Source organism: Typha latifolia, chromosome 12 (genome assembly GCF_019914945.1).
Source record: "Typha latifolia isolate L0001 chromosome 12, TyphaL0001v2, whole genome shotgun sequence".
Lineage (NCBI taxonomy): Eukaryota > Viridiplantae > Streptophyta > Magnoliopsida > Poales > Typhaceae > Typha > Typha latifolia.
In genome coordinates, this window is record NC_133097.1 from 9,794,072 (window position 1) to 9,814,098 (window position 20,027).

The 20,027-nt window shown below is 37.1% G+C and overlaps 3 protein-coding genes across 6 annotated transcripts; 1 reads left to right on the forward strand and 2 right to left on the reverse strand.

Moving 5' to 3' along the window:
• Positions 1–191: 191 nt before the first annotated feature.
• On the reverse strand, positions 192–9,698 carry LOC140799312 (twinkle homolog protein, chloroplastic/mitochondrial). Its single transcript, XM_073153587.1, has 21 exons — positions 9,328–9,698; positions 9,085–9,218; positions 8,896–8,951; positions 8,708–8,765; positions 8,503–8,616; positions 7,835–7,918; positions 7,686–7,766; positions 7,514–7,579; positions 7,287–7,400; positions 6,033–6,080; positions 5,835–5,920; positions 5,643–5,703; positions 4,571–4,753; positions 3,233–3,364; positions 3,097–3,158; positions 2,680–2,763; positions 2,325–2,456; positions 2,017–2,113; positions 1,808–1,942; positions 1,662–1,729; positions 192–992 (listed from the first exon to the last, which is right to left on the reverse strand). The coding sequence occupies exons 1-21, from the start codon at positions 9,578–9,580 to the stop codon at positions 935–937; spliced, it is 2,106 nt and encodes a 701-aa protein (XP_073009688.1). The 5' UTR covers positions 9,581–9,698; the 3' UTR covers positions 192–934.
• A 336-nt stretch (positions 9,699–10,034) lies between these two features.
• LOC140798531 (pentatricopeptide repeat-containing protein At4g20770) lies at positions 10,035–13,025 on the forward strand. Its single transcript, XM_073152387.1, has one exon. The coding sequence runs from the start codon at positions 10,035–10,037 to the stop codon at positions 12,435–12,437; it is 2,403 nt and encodes an 800-aa protein (XP_073008488.1). The 3' UTR covers positions 12,438–13,025.
• A 266-nt stretch (positions 13,026–13,291) lies between these two features.
• LOC140799264 (thiosulfate/3-mercaptopyruvate sulfurtransferase 1, mitochondrial-like) lies at positions 13,292–19,672 on the reverse strand. 4 transcript variants are annotated; one of them, XM_073153497.1, is made up of 12 exons: positions 19,486–19,672; positions 19,204–19,275; positions 18,186–18,245; positions 17,832–17,894; positions 16,739–16,863; positions 16,038–16,200; positions 15,753–15,812; positions 15,293–15,351; positions 14,572–14,653; positions 14,122–14,185; positions 13,867–13,934; positions 13,292–13,759 (listed from the first exon to the last, which is right to left on the reverse strand). In XM_073153497.1, the coding sequence occupies exons 2-12, from the start codon at positions 19,270–19,272 to the stop codon at positions 13,652–13,654; spliced, it is 921 nt and encodes a 306-aa protein (XP_073009598.1). In that variant the 5' UTR covers positions 19,273–19,275; positions 19,486–19,672; the 3' UTR covers positions 13,292–13,651. The 4 variants fall into 4 exon arrangements, with proteins under 4 accessions (XP_073009598.1, XP_073009599.1, XP_073009601.1 ...); XM_073153498.1 differs by having other exon boundaries at positions 19,511–19,665; XM_073153500.1 differs by having other exon boundaries at positions 14,054–14,185; positions 19,511–19,665.
• Between the last annotated feature and the right edge of the window lie 355 nt (positions 19,673–20,027).

Genomic DNA, 20,027 nt, shown 5'->3' on the forward strand with positions numbered 1-20,027 from the left:
ATATATATCCAAATCTAGCAAAAGAAAAAAATAATAGCAAGCATTATCTTTATAAATTATACGGGATATATAAAATATGTGCTTTTATTTTATCAAGATACGTATCTAAAAGTACGTTTTCAATAAAAAAAAATTAAATAAGTAAATAGAGCTCAATTTACTATTTGAAAATTAAGGTCTAAAAGTACAAATACGATAACTATGAGGTTTTTTTTTATACAAATCGACTACTAGGATTACAGGGTGCCAAATAAGAGAAATTCCCAAATTCTTTCCTTCCGACAATGATGATGACAACTATTCCAGCAGCAATACTTGATTCCTTCCACATTGCGTCATTTATTGCATCTGATAGCTGGAAAAAAGGCTGTCTTAAGCTGCATTCTTGTACTGGCATAAGGCTGTGCAATCTTTGGAGGATGGTGGGTTGTTAGTATCCTCTTGATCTATCACGGATCAAGACAACAATGACGACAGAGATGTCAATGTAACTCCAATACATATATCTTGGTAGCCATAGGCATACCATCAGCATGAAGTATGAAAAATTGCAAATGATTCTTGGCAAAAAATATTCATCAAGATGCACCAATTCAAATAAACCTAGTCCTGTGTTCTAAACTATTAGAAGTAACAATACACCAGAAGACCACAGTCTGTTTCATACGACATACGGGTGGGTCAATTTACACAGTTGGAAAGCTCGGTGCAGACCAAGTATCAAAATTCTGACCTGGGAACTGGAGGCTCAAAGAGATGAACATTTCATCCTGGCTTAATCGAGGAAAGACTACTTGTAAGTGTACTGAGATGATTAGTTCAAGGCAGCTGATTGATTTTGACATTCACATGGGCGTTTCAGTGTAGGGTTCAGTTGCCGACTTGAAAGTCCAACTTGCATGTCTTCATAGGACCTTCTAATTAGATCACTAGATCAGGTTGCCTTCTTCTTTTTAACCTCAATATCAACATCCATGAATTCCCCAGTAATCCTGCATAAAGGAAGGATCAGTGAGCAGTTTACTTGCCTAATGCACGTAAGAAATTAAAATGGTGCAGTGCAGAAAAAGGTTGGCACACAGCAGATTCACACTTTAGATAAGCTTGTCTGCAAATAATGGACAAAAATTATATAACTCCACCAAAAGAAAAGAACCTTTGAGCAAATTGCTTATGCAAAGCTGTGCATATAATGCAATTTCAGAGGTGCTTCTCATCAATACTTTTGGAACACGTGGCCAAAGAGTATTTGAATTGTCTGAAATTGGCAAGACATTGGCAAGAGAAACACTCCTTTGCCTCTCTGGATACTAGAAGAGTGAATTTGAATTGTCTGAAATTGAGCATGACAGTTTGATTCCCAAACCTCCCAAAGACTATTATAATAATAATATACACTCCACTTCTGACTTGACAGAAAGGGGCCTTTACTAGTTCTAGCATGTCTTGGTTTTGATTTAAGGCACATGGAATAAATCAGGCGAGATTAGAAATACAAGGACTGAATAAGAAAATAAAAGCACTACCACCTTTAGGTAGCTATTGGATAGCAAGAAATTAAATTAAAGCAAGCTCAAACTTCAAAATATCCGTAGATATGTTTCTTAGTTCTTATTTAGAACAAAAAAGTACAATAGCAGACTATGAAATGATTTGCATACCGATCATATGATAAGTGAGCATCTCCAATACATCCAACGACCTTGTTTCGTACCTTCCTTACACAAACCTATGCAAAACAAGCATACAAAATTTAGTATGTGAATATATAACAAAAGGCTGAATTTGAATCTAAAATAGAAACAACCTGTACAAGATCAAGGGGCCCAGCATTCACATCCCGGTTACGATGGATGACAATGCCATTATCACATTTATTTATAAAATGCGCACTCCCACTGATATCATACATATTAGGTGGACCACCTCCCCAATTTTGTAGCTAAAATAAAAAAAACTGCATGAGTTGATTCATATATTCTCAGCTTACATATATGAGATAAATTATGAAAATACCTGTTTTGGATGTGCTACAAACCAGACATGGCATGAATGATGTTGAGCAAAGCGCTTGATCTTAGTAAGAATCTGGCTTACGTACTCTGTTTCTGTTCTGTTACCACATGATAAAGATAAATTAAGTGGTTTATAGACAACGATAGGAACTGTTCTAACAGCATAATGTATTTCACATATTTATGAACAGTTGGGCATATAAAGGCCTAAACAAGATAAATACAGATAAATCTATTCAATGGACGCTGCAGATGTCAATTTACAAGGTGAACTGCCAGCTTGATATGATAAAGCCATAGAATGCTTACTGATTTGAAGAACGTTGGTGATCAAGCTCATTGTATGGATCAATAACAAGGCCACGCACTCCATATCTTAGGACTGCTGCTTTGGCAAGCTCAAGAACCCAGTTAACGGATGGAAGTGAATCATTTTCACATCTGTTCATCAAACCACTAAACTGTGACAAAATGCTCCTATAACATGATAAAGAAACTATTCCCACTGATTGATGACAGTGCCAGTTACCAAAAACATTGACATACATACAGAAACTAGACATAAAAAGAAGATTAATATACCAGATAGCAACAGTAGTCATCATATATTCACAATTAATAAAAATTAACCTTGGCAACTTATGCAAATAAATGATAGACATGCCTGATAAGATGAAAGGTATCATTCAGCCATTTTTTTCCTTGTTCAAACTCCTCAGAGCTCATACGTTCCATAGATCCTCCATACCTATCAGTAACCAAAAGTAAAAAAGAGGCTACTTATCATTCTTACCATTTCTAATATATGATAATTGTCAAATTTAGAGTCTAAAATGATTGCAGAGAATACTAAATTCCATCGTTGCAGAATGTTATCTAAACAGAGAAAAACTAGCATGTACATGCAAGTGACAACACCTTTCCCTGCTTGTCAAATGGGAATGTGGATAACATCAAGCCTGCTCTAAAAGGGCAAAAATGTGTATTTACACTGCATATCTATCCAGACTCATAAAATAATGTTCCCTGGGGACCTTTCAAAAGATTAATAAGGTTTGTTACACAAAAAAAAAACATTTACCTGGCATTAAAAAATGGTTTCTTGAGGCGCTTCTCCAAAAGCTTCCTTGCATGATCTCTAACCTGATCCATCACATAAAATAATTTCAATAAAAGTGAACAGCAACATTGGAAGTGATTAGTCAGCAGAAACTTGCCTTATTCTCCATAGAACAAAGCACAAACTTCCATCCTTCATTTCTGTTTATGTTGCACATCAAAGCATCAATCCACTCGCTCTTACCTGAATTCGGTACACCTGTTATTATAGTCAACTCTCCTGGCAGGACCTGCTCAAGGTGAGGAAGAGAGGTAATATCAAGAGCTAGATATAAAAGATACTTCTTTTATATAAAAGATAACGACCGTAGCAATATCAGTTAGCTGGACTCTAATATCCCTTTGTCCAAAGATAAGACTAGGTACATTCATTATACTTCTCAGAAACTTGGTAAGTGGGTGCTATGATATTCAATTATAAATGTGGGAGTGAAATGATTTAGAAATCCTAAGAGAAATCAATACATTGTTGTATCATGCAAAATTCCATGGGGTTCTTTATTTAAAATGTTGGCCTTTCTAATGACTGGGATGTTTCTAATCACAATTCACAGTTGAAAAGATTAATTATGAATTAGAAATAAATTCTCAAATTCAGGCTTCTGAAACGGATCAGTCGAGTCAACTTGACTTGCCATTAGTCTCAAGCCTACTTGGCTATTACGTACTGGATATAATAAAACTCGTTAGCTAGATAGTAGACTCAATAAAAACCTCTGGGGACTTCAAATGTTGAGTTGGCAGTAAGTTTTTGATAATACTACCCTAGAATTTAAGAGGTGTTACTCTATTGGTTGAGTTCATTAGCAAGAGAAGGTCTATCATATCAAATATAGTCTCATTAAAAGATAAAGAAACCCATTCTCGTCAAATGTTTTCCCTTTCTCTCTAATCCAAATCCATGCTAACCCTCTTATTATTTTTCCCAAGATTGCCACAGGCCATCAAGCACTCTTTCTTTCTTGCCTTGTCTACCCTTTCCTTTTCAAACTTACTCATCAAGCTTATCCGTAGGCTCCTCCTGGCAACCCACAAGCACTAGTTCAAGTCCTTCCATTTCATGTTCTCCTGTACTATCACCAGTCCGAGCCATCAACTGGATTGCTCATGGTTGATCCAATACATACAAACAACCGGACTGTTCAACCACTTAATTATATGCAGGCTCCAATATTTTATTGCAGGGCTGCATCGCTTGTAATGGCAGCCAAAACAATTCTTTCAAAGGGAGGGTAACTGAAGAACGACAACAAAAATCTTTGAAAATATTCTTCCAAAAGTAGTACTTGAAAGCAACAATAGTTAGGCAACATTAGTGAGCCTTTAAAGAGGATATATACCAAAATATATATAACTTTTAGCTTCTAATCTTCAATTCCAATGATAATGATAATGATGATGATGATAATAATAAATCATCCAGTTTTCAAAATTACCTTATACAATTCATCTATAGCTGTCCAACCTGTAGAAGCACCAAGCTCATATCCATGACTGCCATTATAGTAAGCATCAATCTCGTGGAAGAAATCACTGAAGCTAAAAAGACCCCTTATAGGATATAACTCAGCGTTTTCTATAACTTCCTTCAGTACATCTGGTCCCAAGTACATGAGTACCTGAAGAAAACAAGATATTTGGAAAAAAAAAAAAAAAGATGACCAACAAACTTCATAAAAGCTTCTTGCTTGTACCAAGCATCACTGTCCTCACCTTGGAATGAAGGTGCTTTTTTTAATCAACATTTAACACTTAGCTACAAGAATAACTACTCAGTAAAACTTGAGAACAAAGTGTCACAAATGCATTGTGACATGATGATTGACTCTTTGTAATAATGATCATTTAATGCAATTAATGCAAGATGGTTCAGTATCTCAAATGCACCATGACTCTCACAGTTCTGTTATGAAACAAGTATGCTTAACCGTCATTGGAAAAGATCATACAGATAAGTGGATTCCAATACCGGTCGGCCAACCACACTGGGCGTACCAATTTGTGCAGCTATTTAGATTTTAAGATAAACACTTCCCAGAGCATTAAATGTTATGGTCCAGAATATAGTTTAAGTTTGTAAAATTGAATAGGCCAGTCTCTTGATCGGCTACAAAATCAAACATTCTTTAATGCACCAGAAAGGAAGAAAATGGTATATCACTAGCAAATGAATAAAGAAAAATGAATTCCATAAACTGGAATTCTGAAAGTAGACACTAACCAAATATGGCAATTTTCATATGATGAGTATCGTTTGATTCAAAATTGCCCGGTTGCCCCACTTCCATGTCTATTTACCATAGTTAGTAAAAGGAAATGTAATATAGGAGAGATAAAAATCTTCCTTTTGACATTTGTACTTCCATGCACAGAGGAGAAGAGCAATAGCTAATATTATGTATTGCCTTATCCTTTAATTTATCTAAAAGAGCAATCGTGGTACCATGAACTAGGACACAAGAGATGCTAACATAAGCATAAAGAAGGCCTTTAAAGTACATATCAGACCTCATTTGCATCCTTGCAATCATCAGTAGCATTTTTCTTTGGCCACTTGACTCTCCAACATCTATTTATTATCCAAAAGAACGTGTTATGATGGATAGGAAGCATGTTTTTATCAAGTAAAGAAAAGTCATTTATTCAAAATTCTTAGGTGACGATAATGATATATGATTTTATGACAAAACAGAGGCTAACCTTTCTTTACCAAGCCGGCGGGCCAGTTCTTCAGCTAAAGCTTGACCAGGGCGATCAGAGTCTGTAGCTAGTATTATACGAGATGCCTAGTGAACAGTGGCAAGGTTTACTGGTTAATGCAGTTAAATAGTCTGTAAATATCCTATTAGTAACTGCAAGGAAAATCTCTAAAATTTACTGCAATGTTTACGCCCCTACCTTTTGTAGGTACTCTTTGCAGTTCCACAAGTACTGAAACTTTGTGTCCTAGCTTTACAGAGAACGTAAGTGAATGTTAGAATCCAAGTTAGACATCTGAAAGGTCAAATTTTATCTTAGATACTTGCAAGTGGGCAAGGTTCTTAAGCAATTCCAGCATTCAGTAAAATTTTAGTCGTAGAAAATTCCTAAGCTTTAACATTGTCCCATAATACTGCTAATGCCATAAGTAAAACAAAGCAACAAGGTTCACTAGCAATGGTCCACCGTGAACATGATGAACAAAAAAGAGAAAATAACATATGGGTCCAAACTTCTTGTAGTAGAATATAGTTGCTACCAGTAAAGGAATCACTTGAATTTACACTGGAGTGACATTCTATACAGACATTTTGCCTGGAGTTATACAATTGGGAAATACGCTCCCAACAGTGATTCTATACAGACATTTTACTTGGAAAATACAATTGCAAAACATCTTTCCTACAAAAGGCCCTAAAAGCTACGTAGAGGTGCATAAACCTGGAAATCGATCAGCATAAAATGCAGACATGCCCATATACACAAACAACTTACTGCATTCATGTCCACATATTACATATATGTGTGCATAAATATGTATTCTGGTTCTTTGTTTTTTGCAGCATCAAACTCTAGCACTTCTACACAGCCTACTTATGTCTCAGTTGAGAGTTGAGACTGCATTTTAAGCCTAGTAAGCTTTAGCACTCAGCAGATAGCTGTAAGATTGTTCTCCAATGCAAGCAGTTTCCCAAATGCAAACGTTAGCCGTTACATTTTGCATAGAACTCCACTCTCACCCTAGTTTCTGATGCTCTTTCCATGAAATCTAGAAATGACAACTGAGGAGTCTTAAGAATAGGTAATTGACAAGAATGATGTCCAACAGAAAAAGGTCCACATCAATATACAAAAACAGATATGAATATTTTAGGACATATCATCATTCAAGCATTGTCCGAATAATAATGAGGTTGGCTATAAAGATGTGAAGGCTCCAGATGTAATGATCAGATTTGTAAAACTGTCTATCAACCTAACATGAACCCTCTAGTAATCAGTGGGAAGTTCTTGGATAAAACAAAATCAGAAATAGAAGGACAAGCAGTAGAATCTATAAGATCTATTGGTAGTGAAGCTCTTGATTAAAGCTCATGCAACCTAGAAAAAGGAGTATCTTTAGGACACAAAATAGATAAATAAAGACTGGAAATGTAAAATTTTTGTTCAAACCTCTTCCTCATCAGGAATCTGATTGGAAACTTTTGCAGGCGCACCGTCTGGTACACTAACACAATTCCGGAAGCCTGCTTCTTCCATAGAAAGCTTATCCATTTCACCTTCAACCTAAGTTGCCCAATAATCAATAGAAAAAATAAGTCACATTGTGAAGAGGAAACTAAAACTTGGAAAAAGAAAAAGATTCATGTCTGTCAACAAGCCATGGATGGATAGTTTACAATGATAATATCTTTTGCTTGACTAATATCATCAAGACCATAAAATATTCTTTCAGTATTCCTCTCCTGGCAAAGGAAAACAAGACATGGTATCAAGATGTGATGTTTCTAATCCCCTACAAAATTTAAGATTTCTAAGAGATGAAACCCCTATATGATAAGTATTAGAAACCTGTGAAAATTTCTTGGAAACTTCACGGTACTTGCAACCAACAAGAATACCATTTCTTCTGTAAGTGAAGGCAATAACAATCTGCAAACAGCAGTTGCAAGTCAGCTTTCCTCCTTCTGTCACTATGCAAGTATTGTAAGATAGCAAACCTGATTGTTGTATTTACGCTGCATTACAGAATTTCTTCTCAGTGTCTCTGACGAAATCATTCTCGCAGCAAAGTATCCTATAAGCTGAAATGAACAATCATAGTTTAACATGACAATATTACGAATAGAGAAAAAAAATATTCGTACCATTAGTATGGAACAGAAGATTTATATAGATTTTCCTGAATGTAATTAGATTATCAATAGATAATACTTGCAATAAAAAATTGCATAGTTCTAACAAATGTCGAACATCTATAATAAAAAGGCAAACTCCTAGACCATTATTGTTGTAAAAATCTTGAAAGAGCACAGCCTAACTGAATTAGAATCAGTAGATAAATTGATTATAGAATTATGTACCAACATAATGTAAGGAGTTGGGACAATTCACAAGAAGGCCAGCTCATCTAATTCGATTAATCTTTCAATTACTAAGAGTTATACCCTCAAAATGACATCAGTGAAACTACCAAATGTAAGCACCTCTAGAAGCATTCAAAAAGCAGTTCTCTGAGCAATTATAAATGAAACAATTCACCATAAACTCATGACAAATAAAATGAACATGGTGAAATTCAGTACAAACAGAACTGCTAAAAAATGTGAAGATGAGACCAAATCCAAATGGAAATACTCAGAACAAAGAACCAATCCCAAATATCTACCTCTTCACAGAGCGGCTCCAGTTGCAGGTCCTCTTCGTTGATTACTCTATACTCCTTATTAGCTTTCAAAGCTTGATTTACTTGGGCATAATTTGCCTTGACCTCTTTGTGTGGCTGCAATATGTTCACTATCAGTTTATTGGAAATCCTCATTTCCTATAAATTCTTATATTAAAAATCAAGAAACGTTATAGTACAAAAGTACCTCTGCACGACCTTTCCAACCACATTTACCTCTAAAGCATTGCCACAAGGCCAATTGGCTATAAAATGGAAAAGGAAAATGGAGGTAAAAATTAAAAAGCCAAAAGGGGAATTGATAAGTCAATTTCATGAATAAATATTTTACAAACAAAGAGTGCCAAAATGTATAGATAGTAATATTAAACTCACGCATCTTCACGGATGAAAACTGATAAGGTCGCCTCCTTCGTACTCCCTCCATCACACTAATCAAAGACACAAATATGCATCCATTAACTTATTCGCTCATTGACTTAACCAGAACTGGCACCACTTAGAATCTATTAATTGTGTTAAACCAATGGCTAAAACGAAGCTCGTAGTGATGAAAAGATTCACCTTTGGACACAATAAATGGTCATACTGCCCGGGCTTGCAAGAGCGACACAGAATTCCCTCCTTCTCCAGCTTCGCCATCAATTGGGCGAGCCGCTCAGCATGAACCTGCGAGTCCTCCACTCCTGCCGTATAAACTTACAAACCAAGAAAATAACAATATTACTCACATAACGATCAAAAAGGACGTTTTACCAAATGAGCGTGCACCAAAAGACAAAAAGATTGAAACTTTTAACTTAGTACCAGTTCTTGACGGCACAATAGGCCCAACCGAGCGAAACCCAGATTGTTTTACATTACCACGAACATATCTGGAGCTGGGTGTTCTCTGCCCCTGGGAAAGGATACGCGTGGGAGTGTAGAACTGGAGAATGCGGTAAGGGGAGATGGGAATCCTCGCGCCCAGCGATGATCTCACCAGGAGGTTCTTGGAGCCACCCATGAGGGGATTCGAGTGGAAAAGCGTTTGAAGAGAGCGGATAGGAGTTGGGGCCATCGTGGGGAAGTGGGCTTCAAGATTCCATGGTGGAGGAGATAGGGAGACGAAGAGGAGGGGAACGAAAAGATTTCGTTCGAAAGGAGCCGAGGGCTTTGGGCTTTGAGGGTTTTTGTTAGCGGTGTGGTTCTGGTTCCACAGGGGCGGGACTTTGTTGAAGGGCTTTATCCATTTCACACCCTGGCATTATTTTAATTTGCAGCCCTGTGTCTTTCACTATTTTTAATTCCACCTTTGCTTTTATTAAATCATACAAAACGCCCTAGTTGGAGTGTTTTTCGAAAATCCACTGGCAATGGATTGTTCAGGGTGTCTTTTGTTATTTTACTAATTATGCAGGAACTGGAAAAACTCCTACTAGGGTGTGAAATGGAAAAACAAAACATTTCGTAATTACCGAACTACCCCCCGAGTTGCAGTATATAGATGTCGGACTCGGTAGCGCAGAGCCGGCATGGCTCATCCTGGAGTCACCCACCTCGCCAATCTCATTCAAGCATGCATCACCAAGCGATCCCTTCTCCCCGCCAAATCCATCCACGCCCAAATCCTCAAATTCGCCCTCTCCGCCGACACCTTCCTCTCGAACCGCCTCGTCGAGCTCTACGCTCGATGCGACCATCTCAACCTCGCCATCAACGTCTTCCATTCCATACCACATCCTAATATCTATTCCTGGAACGCCATCATCTCTGCAGCATGCAAGTCTCGCAACTTGGAGTTGGCCTTCCAGCTGTTCGACGAAATGCCCGACAAGAATGTTGTCTCTTGGAACACCATGATAAGCACCTTGGCGAGAAGTGGGGCGGAAAGGAAAGCTTTGGATTTGTATTATGCGATGAGGCGGGAAGGATTCCTGCCGACCCACTTCACGTTTGCTAGCGTCTTGAGTGCTTGCGGCGGCTTGATGCGCTTAGGGGATGGTAGGAAGTGTCATGGACTTGCTTTAAAGATTGAACTTGATAAGAATTTGTTTGTGGAGAATGCGCTGCTTGGTATGTACACCAAGTGCGGGAGCATCAAAGATGCAATCATAAAATTTGACGAGATGGACAGCCCGAACGAAGTGTCGTTCACTGCTATGATGGGTGGTTTGATGCAGAGTGGCTCAGTTGAGGAAGCTTTGAGATTGTTTGCTAAGATGCATAAGAGTAGTATTTGCATTGACCCAGTTGCTGTTTCGAGTGTCTTGGGTGCTTGTGCTAGAACTGAGGATATCAACGGTATTCTACTCGGCCAATCAATTCAGGCTTTTGTCGTTAAAAATGGTTTTGGATCAGATACCCATGTGGGTAATTCATTGATGGATCTTTATGTGAAGTGTGGGGATATGGATGAGGCTGTAGTTTCTTTCAATACATTGGCCGATGTTAGCGTCGTCTCTTGGAACATTATGATAGCTGGATATGGTCAGAGTGGCAATAGCAAGAAGGCTACTGAGATGTTTCAACTGATGCAACAATCAGGTGCCGAACCTGATGAAGTCACTTATATCAGTATGCTTGCTGCTTATGCCAAGGCAGGGGACACCGCATCTGCTCGTGAAATGTTTGATAAAATATCCTGCCCAAATCTGACTTCTTGGAATGCTTTATTATCCGGTTACTGCCAGGAGGAACATCATGAACAAGCAATCAAACTGTTTAGGAAAATGCAGTTTCTTAATGTCTTGCCTGATCGGACCACATTGGCTGTTGTCCTTAGCTCATGCTCAGGATTGGGGCTTGTGGAATGTGGGAAGCAAGTTCACTCTGCATCGACAAGATTCTTACTGCATACTGATATGTTTGTTGCTAGTGGTCTTGTGGATATGTATTCTAAGTGTGGGTATCTAGAGATGGGGAGACGGGTTTTTGAAAGAATGCCTGAGAGGGATGTTGTCAGTTGGAATTCGATGATCACAGGCTTTGCTCTCCATTCTTTGAATAGAGAAGCTTTTTCTTTCTTCAAGCAGATGCGTCAGAATGGGATGCTGCCAACAGAATTTTCTTATGCAAGTGTGATTAATTCATGTGCTAGATTGTCGTCTCTGCCTCAGGGTAGACAGATGCATGCCCAGATAGTGAAAGATGGGTATGCTGGTGATGTATATGTTGGAAGTGCTTTGATTGATATGTATGCTAAATGTGGTAATGTGGATGATGCGGGGGTTTTCTTTGACTGCATGACAACAAAGAATATAGTTTCCTGGAATGAGATGATACATGGGTATGCTCAGAATGGTTCTGGTGAAAAAGCTGTTGAACTGTTTAAACATATGCTAACTACAGAGCAGAAGCCTGATACCGTCACTTTCATTGCTGTTCTTACTGCATGTAGTCATTCTGGACTGGTTGATGAGGGGCTCAGATTCTTTTATTCCATGGAAAACGATTATGGCATTAAGCCATTAGCTGATCACTACACTTGTATAATAGATTCTCTTGGGCGAGCTGGTCGTCTCATGGAAGCAGAGACGCTGCTGGGCAAGATGCCCTGCAAAGATGATCCTATAGTATGGGAGGTCTTGCTCAGTGCATGTGCTGTTCATGGGAATGCTAGATTGGGAAAATGTGCTGCAGAGCATCTTTTCCGCCTTGACCCAAAGAACTCGTCACCTTATGTGCTTCTGTCAAATATATATGCTACTTTAGGTCAATGGGGTGATGCATTGGCTGTCAGGGCATTGATGAGCAATCGAGGAGTCGTAAAGGATCGTGGCTATAGCTGGATAGATAATAAGAATGGTGTTCGTGCTTTCATGGTCGCAGATGATATGAGGATGGAGGAATGTGAAAGTAAAACATGCAGCAGTCAAAGTAACACTCACTTTGAAATGGAACAAGTTAATCGAAGAGAAGAAACTTGTGCGGCTTGATTTCACAAGTTGGCATGCTTATCTAAAGTTAAAAAAGTCAGTCAATCAGCAATCCGTTATGAAAAGTTGAAAAGTGGTGTATAAGCTTCATTCGCCAGGTAAATGATCCAGAAGAGCTGAAACTCCTGCTCGAGGAGCATCACTTTCAGCAAGGAACAAAGGCATGCTTATCTAAAGTTTCACCACAGAATGGTCCATGAAAACAAGCATTAGTTCTACTCAGCAACAAAAACGGGCTTAGAAAACTATAGTACTGTTGGACCTATTCATGGTGCATTAATATTGGAAGAGAGCCCAAAATAACGAAGAGCAGCGGTAAGAATTGCTGTTTAAGGAATACTGGAGGAAAATGAATTAACCCTGTACGGAGATATTTGGAGGCATCATTCTTGCATGATATGATCATTTGCAATTCAACACCATCAGGTCGGACGTGCAGGTGAATGATATTGCTAGCTATGCTCCAGAACAAGTCTAAAGGTCTGCCAAAATAGTTCAAGCTTCAGTAAAAGGCAATGTAACCTCTTGACTATGTACAATTTTGTTGGAAAATGACAAACTAGCATGACCAAAGATTTCCATCTGGATGTGTTGAATAATCCTCAACCACTTGCTTGTGACTCGGGAGTTCATCTTCTTGTTTGGATGAGTGAAACCAATTGAGAGGATGAGGAGCGAATACATTGTGGTTTACATGGAAGAATCAGAGAACAAGCACATAATATAACAGCAATTTAGTTTTTGGGAACTGTCTTGGAAGCTTTTGGTGAGTGCAAATCCTTGATGTTCAGTAACATGACATATCCTGGTGGTTCTGTCATCTTGCTCACTGGAAAATCTTGAAAATTATGCAATTGATTTGTAAATGTTCTTTTATCATAAAATCATCCCTATGTATGCAAGACATTACCTTACAAGTTGTGCTCGTCACCTTACATATTTGATGTGGGGGAGATTACATAGTAATGCTCCAACTTTTCAAATTCCAATACAATAAATTGTGATTCGAATAATAGCTAGATTGTCAAACTCGTACATCTATATTTGTTTGGTTTTCCATGACAAATTTTTCTTGTTTCCTTCTTTAATCAACTCAGATTGCCACCTTGCAATATAAGGACATACTCCCAGAAATCACATGTAGGACAGCTTTGTGCAGTAGATCTGGCACTTATGGTCTGAGAGAATGAAAATGTGATCCATATCCCAAGATTTCAAGAGTTAGAAGCAGCAGTGAGTATAATGGTATCTGGTTGGGCTTCCCATTCAGTCCAAGACCCATCATACACTGGAACATCAGGAATCCCAATCCGATAAAGACCCTGAAATACGAGTCAGCTTGTTATTCTGCTTTCCGTTATTAAAAAAAAAAAGAGAAGTTTTCCGATAAGCAGAGAAACCTATCGAGGACGAGAAAATATGTTCTAACCAGGGCAACAATGCAAGCCGTCACACCGGATCCACAAGAGAGGACAACAGGATGATCCAGAGAGATGCCTGAGAACAAGAAAAATAAAAGAAATGATCAACCCAGCATATTAGATATGTCCTTTTCTCGTGCTTTCTTTAGTTACTCTATAGATTTGTTTTCCTTTTATTTCATATTTTTCCTTTACTTTTTCATAAGGTCGCCAGGTGTGGGAGAGTTTACACTTCAACAGCATCATAGGGCAGTCATTCTCACCTTCTCGCTCAAAGTTTTTACGTAGTTTTTCTACAGGCAAAAGCATATGTGCACCATCCAGCATCTGGAAAGAAATCCAAGAAGTTAATAGTAGAAACATAAGACATAGTTTGAGCCTCAAGTCCTAAGATCAGCCTTATACAAAATAGTAAGTGGTTAAAACTAATATTTCATGTGCTCCTTACGCAAAAAACAAAAACGAATTAGCAAAAATGCGATCTACTTAACATCAAAATTTATTACATAAGGATGAGGTACCAGAAATTGTATATCCCTTCAACATGCCTTTGAGGGCCACATTTGTTCTATAGACTATAGCATGGTTATCTAACATCTAGAATATTTTCTTAGCCCTTAAAACTGATTAAAAATTTGATTGTCTCTCCAAATTGGATCAATGATGGAAGTCATGGAACCAATTTTAATCTTCGGTACATGCAATGTTCCTACCTGGGGAAAAGGAATGCATTTACTTCCAGGTATATGCCCACTTCTTACTCCCTTGCGTGGTTCTGGAGCTACACCATTAAACCTGTCAAGAGTCAAAACCATATGCTGGATCAAAATCGATTGTTCTAAAAACAATTTTCAGAACATTTTTAAGCTAACAAAGAACAAAAAATAAGCTAAAAGTATTTCTAATTGAAAAGTTTATAGTGATACGAAGTGTTTCCAATTGAAAAGATTTTGTTCTTAATAGGCCAAAAGAAGTACTTCTCTGCTGAAGGAAGAAAAATAAAAGTTAGATAATAAAAGAAGCCAAACTTTACCAACTGCATCTCAACCTCCCATTGAATATTCTGCTTAACTATTTAAAGTAACGGACAGCACAACATTTTTCTTGCTGTATTTAAAATATTCACTTGGCACAGAAATCATTGATCTGAGCACCTCCTATGCTGCATAGTCAGTCAACACATGGTTACATCTATATTCTATACCTGACAACCAACTACTTAAGAGTCGAGCTTTACCTACAGTAGTCAAAGGCCTAAATAACTGGTAGCAAACTTATTATGAGAAAAATGAATTCTTAGAAGATATTATTCAAATATATAAAGAAGAGTTGCAAATGAGCAATTCTTTTTAATAGAGAGCATATAATGCGAAGAAATCGACTACATCAAAATGTTGGTGGGTATATGGAGCAAGATAGATTGATAGAAGTTACCTGTCCTTTGATCGAGCATCTAAATGTTGGTGGGTCTGGGCATTGACGTTTTGTTTGATCTGTTACATCAGACATAATAACGAAATACTGGAATCATAATCCTATTAATACAAGATGTACATAATCAAGGTGCATCTAGAAATCATTGAATTACTGGATTAGCAATCATTTTCCAGTTGTACTTTAGGTATTAATAGCATCAAATTCAAGCATGCTAAATTGCTAATCGCATAGTCCTGTATAATAATCGCCCAGTTTCCGTGACTCTCATTTAGAATTTAAATAGTGAATCCTTTTTATCCTATTTGATTACTTTAACTGTCATCAATTAACTCACATTTTTAGGTATCAAAGAGAAAGAAATCAAAATCCCTTTTTAAAGGTAGATCGTACTATAACCAGAATTCAGCAGCAAGAAAGAGAGCAAGCCATTTGTGCTTCCATATGATAAAGCTCTAACCTTATCAAGCATCCAAATTAGATGAGGCTGAAAATTCACACTAAATGTGCTAGACCCCAGCTGCAAGAAAGAGAACCAAAATTAGCCAACACATGCAGATATAAGTCTTCAGCAAACACAATTTCCATATCAAACATGAAGGACAAAGTTCGTGCTCATTAACTTAAAAAGGTGTCATATACTGCCTAAGTAATATTCTTTAGAGCAATTGACGTGTGCAAGATACGTACCCAAAAGAAAATGGGCCACCACATTATCACATAGACTGTATAATATGTAACTCACCAATTCTCCACGATAAGCCATTTCAACAGCCTTGTTAGCAGCATTAGCTTTCAAAATTGCATCTCCGGAGGAACAAGATTTGACATCAAATCCAGAAGCCTGCCATTGTGGTAAACCTCCGTCCAATACCCAAACCTGATCATGTCCAAAAACTCGGAACATCCTGATCATCGGTCAAACATCTTCAAATTCATTACATTGCGCTTGGTGGATGCAATGAAGTTTGATTTCTTCATTTCTTGTCAACCCAAATAATGCACACGAATGCTCAAAACTATCAAAAACATAGATAGACAGTAATCTTATAGGATTTCAAAGGTAAGATGCCTTGGAGCATGTAAAGAGTATTTGTTAGTTACATGATAAGATAGCATGTAAAGAGTTATCCTTCCAAGAGATGTAATAATTTCAACTCAAATCTTGATAACTAAACTAGTATGCACACTAACTCTGATGTTCTTCTTCCTTTTTCAGGATTGGAGTATTTAGTGTAGCTAATATGATGCATCTGATTTTCCTAATGAATTAAATAAGAAACTTCTTAATGGCAAAGACTTTTTATAAGATTTCATCCATTTCTCTCAACTATTAGACTTAATTCCCATAAACAATACATATTGATGTAATGGCATATCTACGATGGTACACCAACATTGAAAGACAGTTGGTTTGTTCATCTGGAAAAGGTGAATTTAGCATACCACCAAACACGTGCAGCACTGTATAAGCCTTTTCCATCATAAACTATTACTTTGTCCTTGTTCGTAATACCAAGAGCAGAAATTGCTGCTGCAAAAGCTTCTTCTGATGGCAGCATGTGTGGCAACTGGCAACTAGTACAAATGATACGCATTAATATTTGCAACAAGTATGTCAAAGAACAAAAAGTTTAGAATCAGATGGAGTCGATTTAAATCAAGATTCCAATCATTCACTCAAAATACAGTTAAATGTACAGATTCATCAGATAAACTATTAGATTATATGTAATAATCATTTATTATTCATGTCAAGCAGGAGTCACCTAAAGGTTCTCTTTTAGGTATGTGGGCTCCCAGTTAAATAGTGAGCTTTTAAGTTTTAATACAATTAAGAGTTTCTTTGAATTTCTTACATAATTTGCTGCGATGAATCCTGTAAGCTGATGACTCACTTTTATCAACCCTTTCTTAACCGATCTTCATTGAAGGAAATAAAGTAATTTAAGAATTCTGAACTAAATACGGAAAGTTCAAATTTATTGAAAGAAAATCAGACGTAGGAAGATGAAGAGTACAACTTGCTACTTGCTTTGCTGCAAAAATAGTAAAAGGATAAGAGTGGGAGTAAAATCTGAGTTGTGTTCATAATCCAGAATGTCTAAATACTGCTGATCATGGTCACTTTCTCATTTAATTTTCGTCAATTAGTATCAGTACATAGATTTACTTGGCAAATAAAAAGCTTAAGCAAAATAGAAGGACAAATTCACACAGCTGTACTGGAAATTGACTCCAAACTTTGATAATCTGGATGCAAGCTGGACATAATCCATCCTAAGGCAGGATGAGTAGTATCATCATAAATGAACTCTAACATATAATGGAATGGCATTGAACAATTTAAAATAAGTGAGTTAAGAAGGAAAGGTTCACCACAAAAGTGAGTCAACTGGCAAAGCATCCAGGGTATAGCATCATGAGGCAGGATGAGTAGTACCATATATAATTAAAATCTAACATACCGTGAAATGTCATTAATCAATTTAAATATAGGAAAGAGTATGCAAAGCACAAAGCAGAAAACTAGTCTCACATTAGATGTCTGGTCAGTTATGCCATCGATATCAAAGAAAAGTGTGCCAGGAATGTGAGCCACCTGAATAAAAATTAGAGATTATTGTCTGAAAGAAACTAAGAATGATGGGAACATTGGGAATAACACCAAAATATTGTAATTGCACAATTACGACATATTGTCCAAAATATATGCTACAAATTCCATATTGAAACAGTCCCACTATATGATAGTTAAATGTTTGAGTTTGGCTAACTGTCCATCACAAATAGTTGGTGCACAATTTAAAGCAATGAAGAACCTAAAAAGTGGTATAGAACAGCAATAAATGTCATGGTGAGAACTTTTTGCGAAGCATAAAATTAACAGGACCTGATATTCTTGAAATGGATCCTTTTGCTCATCTGGCATGTACCAAGAAGCATCCAATACCTAAACAGATGCAAAAATATAGAAATGGTATTAGAAGGAAGACAATAAGAAAGGACATAATACCCTCTTGATATAAAATCTGACATAATTAGGTTCTAAGCTTGTTGCAAAATCATCAATATAAGTAATAAGAAATTGATTAGTACATGAACCACATTGATATAGTCTAGCAAGTCGGAAAACAATATAATTATTAACAGTAATTGCCGTTTATGTGCCATCACCAAAGGGAACTATGAGATCAATAGATAAACATCCCATATATTCTTCAATACAATTCAATTTAGTGAAAGAAACAAAGAACTTCAGAGATATTACAGCTAGCAAGTTCTTCATAGTGGCCATTTAGGAATTCTATACTGAAATACATCAAACAGAATGAATTAAAGCCTGAGAAGGGAAGCTCCAGTAAGACCTCTTAACTGAGAGCAATAAAGATAATCCATTTCCTGAAGATTCTGAACTTATCATTTGTACATCAAGTATTGACTAACAATGTCAGATATTCACAGCTTTACTATAAATTACATTTTTGGACAAAGGAGAAGGATACACCAGAGGTATCTCTGCGCATAAACATATGAAAGAAACACACGAAAGTCAGGGTGGGTGCTTTTGGCATCAGTCCTGATATTCACTCTCTTATAACTCAACTTTATAACATCATAATCCACTTATCCACAGCAACAAATAGGATTGGTCCACCTGTTTGGAAAATGTCTAAGGTGAGACTTTGTTTTCAAAGAAAAAAAAGATCCACCTTTCTCTCTCTCTACCTAGGTTATCGATGCCCTTTCTCATTCCATCTTTCCCCTCAAAAGTAATTGCAACAAGTCCCATCTTGACAATCTCGATAACCTTACGCCAAACATGTTCCCAATCATAAGAAACGGCATTACAACACAAAATGGCAACTTTCTAATCCAAAATAAATCAATACAAAGGAGCCGTTTTTCACCTTTACATCAGGATCTCCTAGCCTCGCATGCAGCCATTCAGCAGACACGACAGAATCTTTGTGCTCCATCGCCTGAGTTGCAAAAATAGTAATTCAACAGATGTAGGGTATTCTATCAACAAGAAAAGAATATGTTCCGCGAATAAGTAAAATCGAGAACTACTAAGACTTAGGTCAAAAAGGAATGAAGAACTACGAAATGAAAATTTTAAAATTAAAAAAAAAACACTATACATCACGAAACCACAAAAATCCAATAAAAACATAGCATCTTTCGAGTACCAGCAAGAAAAAGATTGAAACTTGCTTCGAGAAAAGAGATGTAGAGCCGTGAAGTTTTTCCCGCAGAATGATCGAAGAGCCACAGATACTCTACCACCCAAAGGGGCAAATATTACAAACTACCGAAACAGCACACCGGTCGGTCACTGGGGAAGGAGCGGAAGAAGACAGAGAACAGTCGAAAAAGATAGAATAGAAGGCTTTTTTTAAGCCTTAAAGGCCATTGTTATGGGCCCCACTTTTTAATTCATGAACGTCCATATCTTTCTCAAAGAAAAACAAAAATATTCAAGAACGAAGACTCCTTGCCACTCCGCTTCAATCCTCGGTTTCACTGATCTAATTTTCCAGTAAGAAACGGCATATGTAATACCTAACCTTCTTTCCCATAATACCCTCCCAAGTATATTTTTTTTTTTTCCTTAACCAAGTCTTTTCTGCAATTCTGCATCAAATTGTTTCCAATAAAATGGTTCCTGAAATTAAATAACACTTTCCAGCGTTATTTAGAAGGCAATATTTTCATTAAATTTGCGCTTCCT

What these genes read in the sequence shown, in the direction of transcription:
- LOC140799312 (XM_073153587.1), bottom strand. Translation starts at nt 9,580, where the DNA reads ATGGCCCCAACTCCTATCCGCTCTCTTCAAACGCTTTTCCACTCGAAT. An exon ending in TTTCCAAGAAATTTTCACAG is followed by an intron (nt 7,580 to 7,685) that starts GTTTCTAATACT and finishes TTCCTTTGCCAG; the next exon opens with GAGAGGAATACTGAAAGAAT. An exon ending in CTATAGATGAATTGTATAAG is followed by an intron (nt 3,365 to 4,570) that starts GTAATTTTGAAA and finishes CACCTTGAGCAG; the next exon opens with GTCCTGCCAGGAGAGTTGAC.
- LOC140798531 (XM_073152387.1), top strand. Translation starts at nt 10,035, where the DNA reads ATGGCTCATCCTGGAGTCACCCACCTCGCCAATCTCATTCAAGCATGC.
- LOC140799264 (XM_073153497.1), bottom strand. Translation starts at nt 19,272, where the DNA reads ATGGAGCACAAAGATTCTGTCGTGTCTGCTGAATGGCTGCATGCGAGG. An exon ending in TGGCTTATCGTGGAGAATTG is followed by an intron (nt 15,813 to 16,037) that starts GTGAGTTACATA and finishes TCTTTCTTGCAG; the next exon opens with CTGGGGTCTAGCACATTTAG. An exon ending in TAAAAACTTTGAGCGAGAAG is followed by an intron (nt 13,935 to 14,121) that starts GTGAGAATGACT and finishes TCTTGTTCTCAG; the next exon opens with GCATCTCTCTGGATCATCCT.